This window comes from Durio zibethinus, chromosome 27 (assembly GCF_047325235.1).
Source record: "Durio zibethinus cultivar Kanyao isolate XHJ-2024 chromosome 27, ASM4732523v1, whole genome shotgun sequence".
Classification (NCBI taxonomy): domain Eukaryota; kingdom Viridiplantae; phylum Streptophyta; class Magnoliopsida; order Malvales; family Malvaceae; genus Durio; species Durio zibethinus.
The window spans coordinates 4,252,937-4,274,268 of NC_143188.1; the positions used below are offsets into that span (position 1 = coordinate 4,252,937).

Sequence of the window (21,332 nt, forward strand, 5' to 3'; positions counted from 1 at the left end):
AGTATATAAATATTAGGTTTTATTATTGGTTATCATCAAGCAAAATCAGGCTATCAGCTAAGCTTTCTTCTTCATGAAAGTTGATTGTTTGCCATAATCTTTACAAACCAAATAGTTGTAAACTTTTCCTTTCATTTCTTTTTTTTTCTTTTTTCTTTTTTTTTTTTTTCATAAAAGACCGCAATCTGATAATAAAAAAAATACAGTGCAAGCTTTCTTTCCTTTAGTGTATATCTATCATATTGTTTTGCGTACTCTTTTTTTTTTTAATTATGACTGCCATGTTTCATGCAAGCATGCTTGGAATAGAATGTATACTCCAAGTTCCAGCTAACCTATGCAAGCCCAAAAAGAAGTGGCACACCATATTCACTACCATCTATTGTTCTAGAACATTTTTATCCCTTGTTGTCAAGCCTCCAACACCCAAAGAAAAAACCAAGGCTATTCCTCGCTCATCATCTCGTGTTTCACTCACTGTTATACCGGAAAACAGTCTTTTCCAAATTGATCAAACAACTCTCATTGAGCTAGTGAAAGAGAAAAAAATCGAGAAGCTGAAAAATCATGATGGGGTTGATGGTGTGGCTTCTGCTCTTGGCACCGACACCGAGGTTGGCATTTCTGGCAGCACCGAAGACATTGCATGCCGACATGAGGCATTCGGTTCCAACACGTATAGGAAACCACCAACGAAGACCATTTTACATTTTGTGATTGAAGCATTTCAAGACCTTACAATAATGATTCTTTTAGGCTGTGCAGCTCTTTCACTTGGCTTTGGAATCAAAGAACACGGGCCCAAAGAAGGGTGGTACGACGGTGGAAGCATATTCGTAGCTGTATTTCTTGTCATTGCTGTTTCTGCCATAAGTAACTATAGGCAGAACAGACAATTTGACAAGTTATCAAAAGTCAGCAACAATATTCAGATTGATGTTGTACGAGGAGGTCGGCGCCAGCAAATTTCAATATTTGATATCGTTGTTGGAGACATTGTGTGCCTAAAAATTGGAGATCAAGTTCCTGCTGATGGATTGTTCTTAGATGGACATTCTTTGCATGTCGATGAATCAAGCATGACCGGGGAAAGTGACCATGTTGAGGTAAATCGCAGCCAAAATCCATTCTTGTTTTCAGGGACCAAGGTGGCTGATGGGTACGCTAGGATGCTTGTCACGTCTGTTGGCATGAATACAACATGGGGCCAAATGATGAGCCAGATCAGCCGTGACACTAATGATCAGACACCCTTACAAGCGCGTTTAAACAAGCTGACCTCATCAATTGGTAAGGTCGGCTTAGCAGTTGCTTTCCTGGTTCTTGTCGTTTTGTTGGTTCGTTACTTCACAGGCAATACAACAGATGAGAATGGAAACCGGGAGTTCAATAGAGGCAAGACAAAGGCTGATGATGTAATAAATGCTGTGGTGGGAATCGTAGCTGCTGCTGTTACCATCGTTGTAGTTGCAATTCCAGAAGGATTGCCATTAGCTGTCACACTGACTCTGGCTTATTCGATGAAGAGAATGATGGCAGATCAAGCAATGGTGAGAAAGCTCTCTGCCTGTGAGACAATGGGCTCAGCCACCACAATTTGTACTGACAAAACAGGTACTCTCACACTCAACCGAATGAAGGTGACAAAATTTTGGCTTGGCCAAGAATCTACGGAAGAGGGTGCTTCTTCAATTTCTCCATTTGTTGTTGACTTGATCCATCAGGGAGTTGCTTTAAATACTACTGGTAGTGTTTACAGAGCTTCTTCAGGAACAGAATTTGAATTCTCAGGCAGTCCTACAGAAAAGGCAATACTTTCATGGGCTGTCCTGGAACTGAAGATGGATATGGAGAAGATGAAGAAGAGTTGTGAAATACGCCAAGTGGAAGCCTTCAATTCTCAGAAAAAAAGAAGTGGGGTTTTGATTGTGAAGAAAGATGATGGCACTGTCCATCTTCACTGGAAAGGAGCCGCTGAGATGATTCTAGCAATGTGCTCAAGCTACTATGATGCTTCTGGAATCGTGAAAGATTTCAATGATGTGGAAAGGATGAAATTTGAGCAAATTATTCAAGGCATGGCTGCGAGCAGCCTCAGGTGCATTGCTTTTGCCCATAAACAAGTTCCAAAAGAAGAGTACGAAAATCTAAAAGAGCAGAAAAAGCTTAAAGAAGACAGCTTGGCCCTGTTAGGACTAGTGGGTATAAAGGATCCATGCAGACCTGGAGTGAAGAAGGCTGTAGAAGATTGCCAATATGCTGGAGTAAACATCAAAATGATCACTGGGGACAATGTTTTCACTGCAAGAGCCATAGCTACTGAATGTGGGATTCTCAGGCGTGGTGAGGAATTTTCCAGTGATGCGGTGGTAGAAGGTGAGGAATTCAGGAATTATACACCACAGGAGAGGATGGAGAAAGTAGAAAAAATCCGAGTTATGGCAAGGTCCTCTCCTTTTGATAAACTTCTAATGGTACAGTGCTTGAAACAGAAAGGGCATGTAGTTGCAGTCACTGGTGATGGCACAAATGACGCACCAGCGCTCAAGGAAGCAGATATAGGACTATCCATGGGAATTCAGGGAACTGAAGTGGCGAAAGAGAGCTCAGATATTGTCATCTTGGATGACAATTTCGCTTCTGTGGCCACGGTCTTGATGTGGGGAAGATGTGTCTACACGAATATCCAGAAGTTCATTCAATTCCAGCTTACTGTAAATGTTGCTGCACTTTGTATCAACTTCGTAGCAGCAGTTTCAGCAGGTGAAGTCCCTCTAACAGCTGTCCAGTTATTGTGGGTGAACTTGATCATGGACACATTGGGTGCTCTGGCTCTTGCGACTGAGCGGCCTACAAGGGAGTTGATGGAGAAACCACCCGTGGGTCGAACAGAGCCACTGATCACAAACATCATGTGGAGGAACCTACTAGCTCAAGCTTTATACCAGATAGCAGTGCTTCTTGCCCTGCAATTCAGCGGTGAATCAATCTTTGGCGTAACAGAGAAGGTCAATGATACCTTGATCTTCAACACTTTTGTTCTGTGCCAAGTCTTCAACGAATTTAACGCAAGGAAGCTAGAAAAGAAGAACGTATTTGAGGGGATACACAAGAACAAGTTGTTTATGGGAATCATTGCCACAACCATTCTTCTTCAAGTAGTTATGGTAGAATTTCTGAAACGGTTTGCTGATACAGAGAGGTTGAATTGGGGCCAATGGGGTGCCTGCATCGCAATTGCAGCTATGTCCTGGCCCATTGGTTGGGCTGTCAAGTTCATACCTGTTCCACAGAAACCCATTCTCAGCTATGTGAAATGGAGGAAGTAGGACACCATAATTCAGAATTGCCGCTCATTGTTGTTATTTTATTATTTGTAGACACCATTTTATTAATTAATTAATTTTTTCTTTTTTTTTTATTTTCTTTTTTTTTCTCCTTTTGACAACCTTTCTATTGACCGCCGGCAGTCGCACTGCCAACGGCACTGACAGCCGCCTGCAGTTGCCAGCCGCTCTGACAACTACCGACAGCTGTTCTGACAGCTAATAGCTATCCTAATCATAGGCAATCAAAATCCCAAAAAATATGAGATTTTGATCTTATTTTGCTCTATAAATAAAGCTGCTTGCAAAAGGAAAAGCCCAGAAACCCTACAAAAAAAAAAAACAAAAACAAAAAACACAAAAAATAGATTAAAAAAACACACTACCATATTCTAAAAAATCTCCGTGAAAAAAAAAAAAGAGAAATCAAACACAAAAAAAAAAAGACAATCTCTAGAACGAGATCTCAACGCCAAAACAAAAATAAAAAATAAAAAATCCTTTGGCCGAATCTTACAGGCCAGATCGACATAGTTTAAGGTCTTTTTTTTTTTGTAAAACTAAGCTCAGATTCGTGTTTAGGGGGGTGAAGAGAAGATTCTTGGAGATTTCGGATTTTTTCGACGATCAATAGATGGCAGCCTACGACCATCAATTGAGGCCGACGTGTCGGAGCAGTCACTAGATTCTAGATTGCTAGAGAGAGAAAGGGGAAGAAGAAAACAAAAAAAAAAAATAGCTGATTTGGCCTTTAAATAAGCCTTCAAAACGACGCTGTTTAGGAAAGTAGCAAAACGATGCCGTTTTGATCCTAGAGGATCCGCACGTCGACTCGCAACTCAACCCGGGATTCGCGCACCCAACTCGACGATCGATTCTCCCTTTGCCTTTACCGGTTCAGTTGAACTGGCCCAGATCGACGTCGAACCGCTGAACCCGAACCAATTGAATCAGACCGGATTGAACTGCTAAATCGGCCCAGACCCACGTTGACAGACTGTTGACCGGTTCGATTCAGGTATTTTTTTTTAAATTATTTGAATTTTTTTATATATAGTATTATAAATTTTATTATTAATATTCATGTATATTAAAATATTTATAACTGTTAGAATAAATTTTTGTTGAAATAAATGATAAAGTATATAATAAAGTTTTTTTTTTATAATTTTGTGCATTTTAGAATAAACCTTATAAATTAATAAAAAAATGTAAGGAAAAAAGGAAATTTTTATCCGATGATGAGATTTAAAGGTATTTTGAGTAATGATACCTACGAAATCTCTAGGTGATAAGATTTTTTTTAAATACTACCAGTGTATTGGAGTATTTATAAAAAATTTTCGATACAATAAATTTTTTTTATATATAAAAACTAGTAAAATAAAATTAACTTTTATAAAAAAAACTAAAATAAAGTGATAAAAAAAAGAGAAAAAGGAAATTTTATCTAATGATGAGATTCTAAAGGTATTCCGAGTAGCGATACTTTACAAAATTTCTAGGTGAGAAGATTTTTTTAAAAATATTATCAGTGTATTGAAATATTTATAGAAAAACTTCAATATAATAAAAATTTCTTTTTTTTTCTTCAAATTTAAATTAAAAATAAAAAATCAAATAAAACAATTAATAAAATTCTAAAAAAGGAGAATTAAATGTGTGCATCAACATGGTAAAATTTTGCATTGCATACATGACATAGTTTTTTTTACGAAAAATAAATTTGAGCATCCAAAGATGAGATTCTAAGGTATTCCGAGAAGTGATGCCTAAGAAATCTAAATGAGAAAAGGTTCTTCTAATGTTACCAACGTACTGGAACATTTTAAAAATTATTTTGATAAAAGGGTTCTAATTTATTTTTCTCGAATAAAATTTGAGCAAAAAAAAATTCTAATAAATGAAAAACTACGAAAATTATTTAAAAAATCATTTTTCAAACACCGAAAATAATACTGTTTTTATCAAAATCAACAGATAACATGTAATTAATTGGTACCGTTTTAAACGGGTGTTGTGGACGTGCTAATCCTTTCCTATGCATAATCGACTTCCGAACCCAAACTGTTTCCTAGACCATAAAATTATCTATTTAATAAATTTTAATAAATTTAAAATTTTGTTAAAATGATATGTTTTAATAGGTGGTCAATCACACCTAGCCAAAAAAGATTAGTGGCGACTCTCTTTTTCATTTTTTTTCAAATTTGTCGGGTAGACACAAAATCGTTACGACAGTTTGGCGACTCCACTGGTGATGCCATTTGTTTTTTAGAGTCAGGCCAAAATTAACTACATGTTATCCTTAAATTTTGATTTAAACAGTCCTAATCGGTTTCTTAGATTTTTATTTTTTACTTTCAACAAAAAAGTAAAAAAAAAAAAAACAAATTGAAAACAAAAAGAAAAAATTCACACATGTTTCTTTTACTATGCCTTTTATGCTTTATTTTTCTGTATATATTACTCTCAACAAATTAGGATATATTTGTACACACAATAACATGATGCATCCCATAAATGAGCTTTATACCTGGGCTCCGTCCCTTATAGGAGGAAGTATAGTACCTATGCTCTCGTGAGGTGATAACTTTCGCAATGGCAAGCGAAATACTTTCACTCAAATTGAACCATTTATGTTCGTAGCCTGTAATGGGTGAGGATCGGATTGCCTTACTAGTCCAATGTGAACGATAGTGAAGAACAATTTGAGAACTTTTAGATACGTGTTAATCCAAACTCAGCATGTAATAAGCCTAGAAAATCAGTGTTAGGTAGAGCCTCGTCCACCTTTTTATAGGAAATACCTATGTCTAATACAAAATAAAATAAAACAAAAAAATCTCAAAACACAAAAAAATATTTTTTCTTAAACCACTTCCTCACACTAACTCAATTTTGTTTTTTTTTTTTTTTTGCATAATCATATCATACAGTTCTGCATCAAGATATTTGCTCTAGGACGGCTTTCTCTTAAAAAATCTTTATGGATCCCATAGAATTATAGATTTACTCATCCTCAGTCAGTGTCTCATGTGAGCCGTATAATAAAGTACATGTTTAGTCAAAAGAAGCCCAACAAAAGAGTGGATATTGCCTTCCTATCGGTTATATGTCAGAGTTACCTGAAAAGGTACATTTAGATCTCACACAGAATGATTTAGAAGACTTAGCCGCTATCTGGAGTCAGTTAAATGAAGAAAGAAAAGAAAATTTTTACAAGAAGTACAAGCAGATTACATCTTTTATTTTGGTAGTGATGAATGAACAGTTGATTAGGGTAGCTATATAATTTTAGGATCCATCCAATAGATGTTTCACTTTTAATCAGAAAGATTTGGTGTCAACTATCAAAGAATATTCGATTTTGCTCGAGATAACTACAATGTCCAGATAAAGTATTTACCTGAAAGCTAAAATCAGGTTATCGTAAAAAGTTGGCCAAGCTTATGAGGGTTAAAGTGGATACCATTGATTCCTTCGTGAAGCCTAAAGGTGAACATCTCGACATTCGTTGGGACTTTCTCTAAAACTTCATTCAGGAGCATTTAAATGATGATCAAGGCGTGATTGTATTTGCTCTATCATTGTATGGCATGGTGTTCTTTTCGAAGACTTTGGGTTATATTGAGATAATTGTGGTAAACTTTTTTGAGCAAATTGAAACCCAAGCAATTAATCCTGCACCAGCAGTTCTAGCAGAAACCATCCAATCATTAAATTTCTATTGATGAAATGGAAAAAGATTGTTCATAGGATGTGCACCGTTATTATATGTATGAGTTAGAAGTTATTTCAAGTACGAAAAAAATGTATTCTCAAAGTCATATCTATGAAAAAAAGCACTAATTAAAGTGTTCTGTAAAAGCTAATGGCCAACATTGAAGACTAAGAAAGAGTGGGTCTTTTTCTTACGAAAGCTTACCGATGATAAAATTGAATGGATGGTGTCTTGGATGCCTCGTGTGCCTTTGTTGTATTGTGGAGGAAATGAGCCGTGGATACCACTGTTAGGGTTATGGGGTGTTATGAGTTACGCTCCATTGATGGTGCTTAGGCAATTTGGTGCAAAACAGTTTATTCTTGTCACTCATAGTTTGGTTCAAGTAGAATTCATTTACAAGGAACTAAATTCACCAAGAACCTCGGAGTAGTTAATCCAAGCATGAAAGAAAATGTGAAGAATAAGATTAGGGCTTTTCATCAACAAAGTCACTCTTGATTACCATATTTGAAAAGCAAGATGGCCTAGAGACATAGTACTTTCTCCTGATGATAGCTCACACTAATCGACTAATCTTTCGACAGAAATGCGACTATCAGAAGTCGAGCTTGTTAAGAAAGAATTAGAAGCTAAAAAAGAAGAAATAAAAAGAGAAAATTTGAGACTTCATGAGAATATGGGACAGTTGAAATATAAAGTAAAAATATAAGAGAACAGATTGGAAAAGATCATAAAAGAACGAGATGTACCCAATAATGATTTGAAAGATTTACACCAAAAAAATAAAATGTTACGAGTCCAATTCAAGACTAGAAAGGTCACTAAGTTTACCTTAGTCGACAATGCAAAATGGATGAGCTTAAAAAAAAAATGAACCAATAGAAAGGTAAAGCTCAAGAAAAACAAGAGGAAGCCACCAAAATTTTTTAAAAATGTCAGAATTGGAAAGGGTTATATACTGTGACTTCAGCAAGATTGGTGGAATGTCAAAAGAAAAAAGAAAGGTTGAAGGCTACAGTCACAAAAGAGAGAAGAAAGCACCTAGAAGTACTGAATGAGAAAAAATTACTTCACTGGGTGATCCAAAGGTTAGAGCTACAATACAAGACATAAGAATCGTATTTCAGCAATAATAAATGAGTGGCAGGGAAGGGAAAAAGATTGGATCTTCACATGTGATTAAAAAAAAAATGCTCGTATGAGGTGAAAGGTAAAAAGCTTAGAAAGGCAATAGTACATAGAATATCTGACTAATCAAGTTTGTAAGGCAGTAAAAAAAGTATGAAAAGTGGTTAAAAAGGTAGAAGCATTAAGACAAGAAGTCAATCCAATAGGAGAATACAGACAGCTCCTAGTAAACTTTCTAGACGAGGTGAAAGACCATTATGAGCAAGTCAAACACTTTTATGGATATATTCTAGTATGATAAATCCCATGTAATCAAAGCTGAATGGAATCAATGAAAATTTCTAGTGTTGAAATTTATCCAAGTGCAAATATTTTTCACTTGCATTCATACATCATTTGCATCATTTTTGTTTTCTTTCAAAAAAATTTTAAAAAATAAAATTTTTCTACACATGGCATTCTAATTTTTTAAAATTATGGTAATAAAGGTTCAAGAATATTCCAATCCTTATCCAAAGTGTAAATTCCCACTCTCGATGGATATTCTAATCCTTATCCAGGAATGACATCCACACCTACTCTAAGACAATTCTAAAATTTTGTTAATCATGTTATGATGGAAAAACTAGCTGAGCCAATCTTAGTTCCTGATTTGGATGATCCCAAAGAAAGAGAAAACTATGAATAAATATACCTTAGAAAATGGAAGACACTAGTGCCCAGGAAAAGATAAAGCTATTGAAAGAAAGGCTTAGGACAGTAAAAAGAATAAATTTTTATGGCTCTATAGATGCAACCGAGCTTTGTTTGATCCCTGACGTGGTAATTTCACCTAAATTTAAGGTTTCTAAATTTAAAAAATATGATGGCATAAAATGCCTGATGACCCATATCACCATGTACTGTCAAAAAATAGCAGTACATGCTCATGATGAAAAGTAATTAATGCATATATTTTTAAGGTAGTCTTACGGATTCTGCAGCTAGATGGTATGTTCAATTAGATAGGACTTGTATTCATTTCTAGTAAAAGCTCTCAAGGGTATTTCTTACACAATATCAGCACGTTATAGATCTAGCTCCGGATCGCCTATCTTTGCAGAGTATGAAAAAAAATAACAAAAACTTTCAAAGAGTATGCACAAAGATGGAGAGATGTGACTGCACAAGTCTAATCTCATCTCACTGAAAAAGAGACAATTATCTTATTTGTGAATACCTTGAAAGTACCATATTATGAAAAACTGATAGGCAATGCAATCAAAAATTTTACAGATATAGTAATATTAGGTGAAATCATTAAAAATATCATAAAAAATGGTAAGCTTGATGCATGAAAGACAAGTGGAGCAAAAAAAGGTACAGTGCCCAAAAAGAAAAAAAATGAAGCCCAAGCGATAAACTATGTAAGGTAACAGTTTAGAGGTCTCACACCCTACCCTGCACCAGTCTACCAAACCCATTGCCTTTCCGTAAACAATGTTACATCTATCCCTCATTCATATTAACCATACCAGCCACTACAACCACCAGCTTATCCACCTCATTTTCAGTCATCCTTTCGGACACCCACCTACAATCGTCCTGTTACATCCATCAGATCAGAATGGAGGTTTAATCTTTATAGTGGTTCGAGAGCCCCAAGAACTACCCAAGAAAAAATCATTTTCGATCCTATACCTATGACATACACGGATTTGTAACCTCAACTTGTCAAAAAATATTTACTAGCCCCTGTTATTGTTGAGCCTTTGAAACCTCCGTTTCTTAAATGGTATGACCTTAATGTACATTGCGATTATCATTATGGAAATTCAGGCCATTCTACTAAGAACTGTACTGCCTTGAAATGCAAAGTGCAAGGATTAATCAATGAAGGGGTGTTAAATTTTGAGACCAGCCAATGAAGAACTTCAAATGTTAATGGGAACCCTTTACCAAATCATACTAGACCATCAATAAATGCTTTAATTGATTAGTAAGCAAGCTATGTGAAGAAAGGGATAGAGAAAGTTAAAACTCTAATGGCTAAGATGTTTGAAGCCTTAGATAAAACGGATATGTTAAAATCAATAGAGTTTCATGATCACTCCATAACGATCAATTCAATTGAGAAGTGTAACTACCACAAAGGTGCTTTGGGGCACTCTATCGAGTATTATGGCCAATTCCATCAAAAAGTGCAGAAAATGATAGATATGGATCAGATAAAGTTTTTTGAAAAAAAAAAGTTGATGAAAGCTAAACTGTCTACCATTGATTCAAAGAATAAGTTTGTGCGTAGATCGATAACTATTTATTATGATGAGAAGTTGATACTGAAGCTACAAAAGCTCGTCTTTTGATCAATAGTGACAATTAAAATTTTTGACCCTTTTCTATATTAGAATGATAAAGTAATATCATGAAAATATGATTGTGATGTTGTAGTTAACCTAGATACTACGAACATAATGGACGTAAAAGGTATGACTTGAAGTGGGAAGTGTTATACCCCAAAAACTTTAGAAAAGCTAAAATGAAAAAAGTAAAGGTAGGAAAAAAAAAGAAAAGTCAGAGTAATCCTGTTGCAGCCTCAGAAAAAGAATGTCAGAAGTCGATCTTTGAGCGTGAAGCTTGTGAATTCTTAAAGCTAATAAAACATAGTGAGTATAACGTGGTAGAACAACTGAACAAGATGTCAGCTAAGATTTCGCTATTATCATTATTGCTCAGTTCAGAGTCGCATTGTAATGCTTTACTAAAAGTGCAAAATCAAGCATATGTGCCTCACAATGCTTTTGTTAAATATGTGGAACAACTTGTTGGCAATCTGACAATTCTAAACTATATTTCTTTTAGTGATAGAAGTACCAAGGCTCTCCATATTATTGTTAAATGTAAAAGTCATAATGGCTAAGATTTTGATTGATAATGGCTCATTCATCAATGTTATGTATGTGACTACTCTGACAAAACTCTCTATTAATGGATCTTATATGAAGCCTAGTCATATGATAGTGAGAGCCTTTGATGGAACTCGAAGAGAAGTGCTGAGAGACTATAAATACCATTACAGATTAGCCTGTGCACTTTTAACATGAAATTTTAAGTTATAGATATCTCTCCTTCATACAATTACTTATTGGGTAGGCCGTTGATCCATATGATAGGTGTTGTTTCATCTTTATTACATCAGAAAGTCAAATTCATTGTTGAAAAAAAGCTAACATGTGTGACAGAAGAAAAAAGATTTATTGGTAACTCAATCGATAAATACTCCTTATGTGAAATTAGCAGATGAAGTACTATAATGCTTTTATAAATTTTTTGAGATTGTCAATGCAACATATGTACTGAAGGATCTAAATTGTATTCGTCACACTTGTTTACGAAAACTAAAATGGTAGTCAAACAGCTTACCAAGATGGGATAGTGACCTAAAGTCAAACTTGGAAAGAATCTGTAAGGAATCACAAAGTCATCGGCCATATATGAAAAGAGAGATAGATTCAGCTTGGGATATAAGCCAACAAAAAAGGACAGAATGAAAATGGTGAATGAGAAAAAAGATAAAATGATACTAATCTTGAGAGATATGAGCTGAAGTCAGAGCCTATGGTCATTTCATACCTCTATGATTCTTTTCGTTTTGGAGGATATATTTACCCAGATTTACCTGGAGCCCTAAGTTCAGGATTCGTGAAAAAATTTTCAAAGATGGCCATTCAAATGGTGGGTGATGGAGAAAAGAAGAGTCAAAGTGAAGAGCTATTCGTATATCTTTGTCCTTCAAATTTTGAGCTAGATAATTGAAAAGTTATAGAGCTGCCTGTTGTCTTTAAAACTTTGAAAAAGTAATGTATTATGGAATTTTAAATCCCTAATTGCTTTCTATGAGCATTAGGAGATCTTTTGTGACGTGTTTATGTTTGTCATTTTAATAAAAGGCTTAAAAGATGCATCCATATTTCTTCTATCTGTTTCACTTTCACTCATTCAAATCATTTCTTTTTTTTCTTACCATTTCATTTTTGTGTGCTAATGTTCTCTTCATTTTACCTTTTGCAGGGTCTCAAATAATGAACACGAAGATAATCATGACAATAATCTCATATTTGATTTTAAAAACTTAATTCATGTTGACGAACTTGATAATAAAAAAAATTCAGATAGTTACACACTACCTCTTAATTTGTTAAAATTAATAAAACATGAAAATAAGCCAATAAAGGCCTATCAAAAAATTACTGAATTAGTAAATTTGAAAGATAATGAAAATAAAAGAGAAGTTAAAGTTGGTACATCCCTTTTACCAATTAAAAGACAGAAGCTAGAAGAGCTGTTCTGAGAATATGTGGATGTTTTCGTGTGATCTTATCAAGATATGCCACTATTCAGCATTGATATTATAGAACACAAGTTACCTTTGAAACCTGAATGTAAGCCAGTACACAAAAGCTAAGGCACATGAAGCCAGAGATGCTATTGAAAATTAAAGAGAAAGTAAAAAAGTAAATTGATGCTGGATTTTTAGAGGTGATAAAATATCCTGAATAAGTAGCTAACATAGTGTCAATTTCCAAGATGGATGAAAAGGTGAGAATGCGTGTCAATTATTGAGACCTGAATAGGGTGAGTCCCAAAGATATTTTTTTTACCCCATATCGATACCCTAGTAGATAATACTGTTAGGCATTCCATATTTTCCTTTATGGATGGCTTTTCAGGTTACAATCACATTAAGATGGCTTGAGATGATATGAAAAAAATAACATTTGTGACCATGTGAGGGACGTTCTGTTATAAAGTCATGCCTTTTAGGTTGAAAAAAGCTAGTGTCACTTATCAAAGAGCAATGGTGACTTCTTTTTTATGACATGATGCATAAAGAGATAGGAGTGTATGTGGATGATATGATAGCAAAATCTCATGAAGTAAAAGATCGTGTAGTCAATCTCAAAAATTTGTTTGATAGGTTAAGAAGATTTCAGCAAAAATTGAATCCTGTTAAATGTACATTCAATATAAACCAAGAAAATTATTGCACTTTATGGTCAGTGAAAGAGGAATCAAAGTTGATCTAGATAAAATACAGGCTATTCAAAATTTATCCCCTCCTCATACCCTGAAAGAGGTGCGAGGCTTTATGAGAAGATTGAACTATATTGCTCGTTTCATCTCTCAACTCACTTATAAGTGTGATCCCATTTTCAAGCTTCTTAGAAAACATGATCTAGGAGAATGGAATGATGAATGCCAAGAAGCTTTTGACAAAATCAAAGAATACTTGTCAAATCCACTTGTGTTGGTACTACCAATCCCGAAAAAACCTTTGATTTTATACTTAATAGTGCATAAAATTCAATGGGATGTGTACTGGGGCAAAGAGATGAAACTAACAGGAAAGAACGAGTAATTTACTATTTGAGCAAGAAATTCATTGATTACAAGTCCAAGTATTCTCTATTAGAGAATATGTGTTATGCATTGGCTTGGACAGCTTGAAGGTTTTGACAATACATGCTTTATCACACTACTTGGCTCATAGCAAAGTTAGATCTTATTAAATATATTTTTTAGAAGCCTTCATTAACAGGAAGAATAGCACAATGGCAAGTTATGCTTTCAAAATATGATATCATTTATATGACTCAAAAGACTATAAAAAAAAATGAAGTAACCGAGTTTCTTACTGATCGTGTTGTCAAAAATTATGAACCAATGAACTTGGATTTTTCTGATGAAGATGTGATGTCCATTGAAGAAAATGAACCTATTGAAGAGTCTTTAAGGATGTATTTTGATGGAGCTGCTAATGCTTTGGGTCATGGTATTGGGGTAATTTTAATATCTCCTGATGGGCACTATTATCCCATCATAGCTAGGTTAAATTTTAATTGCACAAATAATATGGCCGAATATGAGGCCTATATTATGGGTCTACAAGTAGCAATTGAAAAGAAAATCAAAGTGTTAGATGTATTTGGAGATTTAGCACTAGTCATTTATCAGTCACAAGGTGAATGAGAGACAAGAGATTCCAAGTTGATTTGATACCATAAATACATCTTTGAGTTGATCAAGCAATTCGAAGAAATTTAGTTTGAGCATCTACCCAGAGAGAAAAACCAAATTACTGATGCACTAGCTACTCTAACTGTAATGATCAGAATATATGAAAATACTGAGATCCAACCCATCAAGTTGGATGTGAAAATGTACCAGCACATTACTCAGGTGTTGAAGAAAAAGTTGATGGGAGGCCATGGTATCATGATTTATGCAATATATTAAAAGTCAGCAATACCTGAAATATGCGACAGAAAATGATAAAAGGATTATCAGAAGGTTGGCTATAAGTTTTTTCCTGGATAAAGATGTCTTCTACAAAAGGAGTCGAGATCAAGTACTCTTAAGATGTGTGAATGCAGCTGAAGCAAAGAAGATTATTGAAAAAATGCATGATGGAGTTTGTAGGGCACATACAAATGGTCATATGATGGTTAGGCAAATTATGAAGGTCAGTTACTATTGGTTGATAATAGAGAGTGACTGTATTAATTATACCAAAAAATACCATAAGTACCAGATTTATGTTGATAAGATCCACGCTTTTCCAATAGCATTACATGTTTTAACTCCTCCGTGGCCATTCTCTATGTGGGCTATGGATGTCATCGGTCCCATCACTCCAAAAGCTTCAAATAGACATAGATTCATCTTTGTGATAATTGATTACTTCACGAAGTGGGTAAAAGCTACATCGTATACTAGTGTAACCCGATCTGTGGTATGCAAGTTCATATAAAAGGAGATAATATACAGATATGGGCTTCTAAAGATGATTATTTCTGATAATGTCAAAAACTTGAATAGTAAAATAATGAATAAAGTGTGCACTCAGTTTAAAATTCATCATCGTAATTTGACATCATATCATCCAAAGATGAATGGGGCAGTGGAGGCTGTAAATAAGAATATCAAAAGAATCTTTGAGAAAATGACTGATACTTACAAAGATTGACATGAAAAGTTACCCTTTGCTTTACATACTTATAAAACATCGATCCGAACATCTACTAAGGCCATCCTGGTCCCTTTGGTATATGGAATGAAAGCTGTGCTACTGATCGAAATGAAAATTTCCTCACTGAGAGTCTTGATGGAGGTAGAGTTAGAAGAAGCAGAATGGGTTCGAAATCGTTATGAGCAATTGAACCTCATTGAAGAGAAAAAACTTATAGCACTTTGTTATGATCAATTATATTAAAAAAGGATAATATGAGCACATGATAAAAAAATTCATCATCGTCACTTTAAGGAATGAGACTTAGTGCTGAAAAGGATCCTTCCAAATCAACATGACAATCAAGGAAAATGGACACCAAATTAAAAGGGCCCGTACATGGTGAAAAATGCCTTTTCTGGTAGGGCATTGATTTTGGCAGAGATGGATAAAGCTGATTTACCTACTCCAATAAATTCAGATGCTGTAAAGAAATATTTTGCTTTTAAAAAATGAAAAAAAAATGATGACTTATCTAAGCTGAAAATCTAAAAAGACAACTTGGATGTGAATGAGAAGCATCATCAAGAGAAGATCCCATAACACAGGGGCAAATGTAGTTTGACGAACTCTGAAGAATCAAGAAAATCATCTGATTTAGTTTTTTAAAAAAATTTGAAAATATTTTGTTCATGATTATCTTGTGATCATTATTTGAGCACCTTTATTTCAACTCAAACACTTTGCCATGTACTTATTATCAGTCTAATGAAATATGCTATCTTTCCTTTGAAAATAACGTCTATCCATTCTTTTATTCTCATTTGATATTTTTGTTCACCATATAAATAAGAGAAATGTGTGATTGCATTTTGTTTGTCTTGAACTTAAAATGATGAAAAGAAAAACAAACATGAAAAATCTCAGCATTACTTTTTAAAAATTGACAAAGGCAGATGAAAAAGGATGAGAAAAGTAAGATAAGACATTGATGTTATAGACTTTTGAAGAAGAAAAGTATTGTTAAGGAAGAATACAATGGTCGGATGTTAAGAATAGATTGGTCATATGGCAATTGTTGAGAATTATTATAAAAAAAGCAAAAAAAAAATCGAGAGATTTTGAAAACCTTTTTACCATAATGAATAATTTTGATTGCATTACATGTATTGCATTTAAAGCACTCAATATATGCATCCATGAACAGTTATAATAAGGACAAAGACTTTCCATTTCCTAACAAAAAAAATAAGATTTTGATATTCAGACAAGGATAATAATTAAACAAAAGATTTCAAGAGAAAAAAATTTACTTGTTCAGATATGAGAACTTGATTTCAAGAACATATGAGATTTTTAAAGTTGTGAAGCCTTTGCTTAGGGGAACCTTTTTTAAGATGAATTTTTAAAGTTATTGAGCCTCTACTGAGAGAAGCTTTTTCAAGATGAATTTTTAAAGTTGTTGAACCTCTACTGAGATGAACTTTTCCAAGATGAATTTTTAAAATTGTTAAGCCTATGCTTAGAAGAGCTTTTTCCAAGATGAATTTTTAAAGTTGTTGAGTCTCTACTGAGAGAAGCTTTTTCAAGATAAATTTTTAAAGTTATTGAGCCTCTACTGAGAAGAGATTTTTTTAAGATGAATTTTTAAAGTTGTTGAGCCTTTACTGAGAAGAGATTTTTCTAAGATGAATTTTTAAAGTTGTTGAACCTCTACTGAGATGAGCTTTTCAAATATAGATTTTTAAAGTTATCGAGCCTCTGCTGAGAAGAAAATTTTCAAGATAAATTTTTAAAGTTGTTAAGCATCTGCTTAGATGAGCTTTTTTCAAGATGAATTTTTAAAGTTGTTGAGCTTCTGCTGAAAAGAGCTTTTCCAAGATAGATTTTTAAAGTTATTGAGCCTCTAGATTTTTAAAGTTGTTGAGTCTCTACCTAGAGGAGCTTTTTTAAGATGAATTTTTAAAGTTGTTAAGCCTCTGCTAAGATGAGCTTTTTCAAGATGGATTTTTAAATTTGTTGAGCTTCTGCTTAGAGGAGCTTTTTTAAGATGACTTTTAAAATTGTTGAACCTCTGTTTGAGCTTTTTCAAGATGATTTTTTTTTAAGTTGTGGAGCCTCTCTTAGAGAAGCTTTTTTCAAAATGAATTTTTAAAATCGTTGAGCCTCTGTTTAAAAGAGATTTTTCTCAAGATAAATTTTTTAAAGTTGTTGAGCCTCTACTTAGAAGAGTTTTTTCCAAGATAATTCTTTAAAATTGTTGAGCATTTGCTTAAAGGAGTTTTTTTATATTTTTAAAAGTAGTTGAACCTCTGTTTATATGAGCCCTTTTAAATTTTCAAAAGTCGTTGAGCCTCTATTGAGAAGAGATTTTTTAAATTTTCAAAAAAAAATCAAATCAAAAATTGAGTCTCTGATTAAACTAGCTTTTTTTTTCTTTTCAGATAAAATAGTTATCTGTTTGTCTTTGCCTTATTTTTTACTCTCAAAACTAGGCAAAGAGGGGCAACTATAGACACCATTTTATTAATTAATTATTTTTTTTCTTTTTCTTTTTCTTTTTTTCCTTTTTTTCTCTTTTTGGTAGCTTTTCTGTCCATCACCAACAATCGCATTGCCAACGGCTCTGACAGTCGCCTGCAGCTGCCAACCGCTCTGACAACCACCCGCAGTCGTTCTGACAGCTGGTGGCTACTTTAATCACAGGCAATCAAAATCTTAAAAAATATGATATTTTGATCTTTCTTTTGATCTATAAATAGAGTTGCAAAAACACCTGCAATACTAGAATCCCAAAAACCTTGCAAAAAAAAACATAAAAAATATATTAAAAAAATACACTGCCAGATTCCAAAAAATCTTCGCGAAAAAAAAAAAAAGAAATCAAACACAAAAAAAACACAATCCTTGGAACAAGAATCTCAGCACCAAAACAAAAAAAAAACAAGAAAAAATAAAAAAATCATTTGGCCAAATCTACGCAGTTCAAGGCCCATTTTTGCAAAACTAAGCTCGGATTCGCATTTAGGGGGTGAAGAGAAGATTCTTGGAGATTTTAGATTTTTTTGGCAACCGACAGACGACAGTCGAAGACCATCAACGGCGGTCGATGCAGTAGAATAGTCATCGAATTCTAAATTGTTAGAGAGAGAATGAGAAAGTCTAAGAGGAAGAGAGAGAAAGAAGAAGAATAAAACAAAAAATAGCTGATTTGGCCTTTAAATAGGCCTTCAAAACGACGTCGTTTAGGAAAGTAGCAAAACGGCAGCGTTTCGACCCTAGAAGATCTGTCCGTCGACCAGTAACCTGACCCGAGATCCGCGCACCTGATCCGATGACCCGTTCTCCCTTTACCTCTATTGCTCCAGTTGAATCGGTCCAGACCAGACCAAACCGGTTTCAAATCGCTAAACTCGAACCAATCGGATCGAACCGCTGAACTGACCCAAACCTACATTGACCGGACCGTTGATCGGTCCAGTTCAAGTAATTTAAAAAAAAATTTTTTGAATTATATATATATTATTATAAATTTTATTATTAATATTCATGCATATTAAAATGTTTATAACGGTTAGAATAAATTTTTGTTGAAATAAATAAAAATAAACGATAAAGTATATAATAAAGTTTTTTTTATAATTTTGTTAATTTTAGAATAAACCTTATAAATTAATAAAAAATGTAAGGAAAGAAGAAAATTTTTATCCGATGATAAGATTCAAAAGTACTTCGAATAGTGATACCTACGAAATTTTTCTATGATAAGATTTTTTTTAAATACTACCAATGTATTGGAGTATTTTAAAAAAAATTCGTTACAATAAAAATTTCTCTTTTTCTAAAAACTAGTAAAATAAAATTAATTTTTATAAAAAGAACTAAAATAAAGTGATAAAAAAATGAGAAAAAAGAAATTTTATCCAATGATGAAATTCTAAAAATATTTCAAGTAGCGATGCTTTACAAAATCCTTAGGTAAGAAGATTTTTTTAAAATATTACTAGTGTATTAGAATATTTATAGAAAAACTTTAATATAATAAAAAAAAATTTTCTTCAAATTTAAATTAAAAATAAAAAATCAAATAAAACAATTAATAAAATTTTTTAAAAAGGAGAATAAAATATGTGCAGCAACATGGTAATATTTTGCATTGCATACATGACATAGTTTTTTTTACGAAAAGTAAATTTGAGCCTCCAAAGATGAGATTCTAAGGTATTCTAAGAAATGATGCTTAAGAAATCTCTAAATGAGAAAAATGTTATTCTAATGTTACCAACGTATTAAAACATTTTAAAAATTATTTTGATAAAATGATTCTAATTTATTTTTATCGAATAAAATGCCTCGCACGGTTTTATTAAAAGATCTGAACTGAGAAACTTTACAATATCTAGATCACACATTGGAGATAAATAGTGTTATGGTTTCTCCCAATCAGATGGTAAATACATTATGATACAGGAAATTCATCTACGCAGGAACAGCGTCAGGAATTTTGCCATTGTCTGATGGTGTCAAGCTGTCGTAGTATTCGACCAGCACTTTCCAGCCACCAGGGCACATAAATCCATCAGGAGTGTTCTCTTTGTTCTTTGCAAGTGTCCGCATCTGTAGAATGGCAGCAAGCATTTTTGAGATAAACTTGTTTGAAAATAACAACTAACATGGAAATCAAAATGTTTCTTTCTCACTCCTGTTTACGGTTCTTTTTCTAACTATTTATTGTGATTTTTATGCTACTGGATGTTAAAATCTAGTCAACAGTGATAATAGGAAAAAGAAGATACCTTGGCGCCTGATATGAAGAGGAAGTCTTGAGCCCTTGAGGGATAAAAGAAAGCCATTTTACCTTGGGTCTTATCATACGCAGCAACCTGCAATTGAAACCCATGAATATGGAATAGGGATTCCAAATTTTATACCACAAGTAGTACCATTGTACCAGAAAATAGCAATGAGACAGAATGCCTGTTATACCCTGAAAGGAAGGATGTTCGGCCGCTCAAGTCCTGGAGCCATGCTCAACACCTTTTTCCCATGATCGGCATCATACAGATCTCTCTTCTCAACTGGATGGCCCATGCCAGCTGGGTCTCTACCAACAATGTAAAAATTGGCCCCAGCATTAATCCGAGCCTTAGCATGCCACTGCACTTCCTTTGGGCCAGCGTAGTGCATAGGAGATGGGAATATAGACACCACAGTTGTTTCAGGATCAAGAACACCATCCTCAAGGACCTGATGAAACATATTCATCATTAAACTGTCAGGCATTTGCATGAAAATTTACACAATATATAACCATTCTCCTATCAGCAACCGCTTTCAAGGGATTTATCTATGGACCTCAAATAAGCAAAGTAACAAGCTCCGCCATGCAGAACCCAGGTTTCAATCAGTTTTCCCTTCACCAAAGAGAGTGTCCAAGAACATATGAAAGGATCATAAGAGACGGTTGAGAAATTACAAGATTTAATGGCGAACTAAGGCAAATGAGATTCCTACTTTATCTGCAACATATGCAAGGCTAAAATTCAAAAAAAAAAAAAAAAAAAGGAGTGAGTTTGATATAGAAACTGCAGAACCATTAAAATTCAGGTTGCTGGGCTTTCAGGAGGTCAGCCCCCCTCCAGATGGTATAGCAAACAAAGCAACCCTACATGGAATTACATGTCAAAAAGTTGAAATGGTTGTACAAGAACCTTCTCATGTTGTTTCATTCGCCAACTAAGAGGAACATCATCTGCCTTTGTGTAGCCTCCCAAAGGATGAAGCAAAATATGGGGTTCTTGTAGCCTATGTCAAGAAGCCGACGACAAGTATCAGTCATTAGCAAAGCATGGCCATTGTGAACAGGATTCCTGAGCTGGAAAGCAAACAGAGCATCAGCATTGCGCCTTTCAAACTTTTGATGTAGTTCCACCGGTGACAGCTGAAAACGATCAAGGCCATCATGGTACTTGATTGGCTCTATAACCTCCAAGTCACCTCCAATTAGCCAATTTCCAGCATTTGTTATTGTTTCTTCAACAAATGGTAGGCCAGGGGCTGTAGTTCCCCAAGTCCTTGCAATCCTTTCTTCCTTAGGGTGCTTGTAAATCTCAATGCTGAAACAATCCAGTAATAAAGCAAAGAACAAGACAATATAGTCATT

At 34.2% G+C, this 21,332-nt stretch overlaps 1 protein-coding gene and 1 pseudogene across 2 annotated transcripts; one reads left to right on the forward strand and one right to left on the reverse strand.

The window, feature by feature from the left end:
- LOC149510858 (putative calcium-transporting ATPase 13, plasma membrane-type pseudogene) lies at positions 1 to 3,419 on the forward strand (annotated as a pseudogene). Its single transcript, XR_016334622.1, has one exon. The product of XR_016334622.1 is annotated as a putative calcium-transporting ATPase 13, plasma membrane-type pseudogene (transcript).
- Positions 3,420 to 19,483: 16,064 nt separating this feature from the next.
- On the reverse strand, positions 19,484 to 21,332 carry LOC111279689 (ATP sulfurylase 1, chloroplastic-like; the record flags this gene model as incomplete). The annotated part of the gene is given in 5 exon segments (XM_089756322.1): positions 19,484 to 19,786; positions 19,966 to 20,052; positions 20,156 to 20,416; positions 20,881 to 20,957; positions 20,960 to 21,332. Coding segments are annotated over 5 exon segments (936 nt in total), but the record flags the coding sequence as incomplete, so codon positions are not given.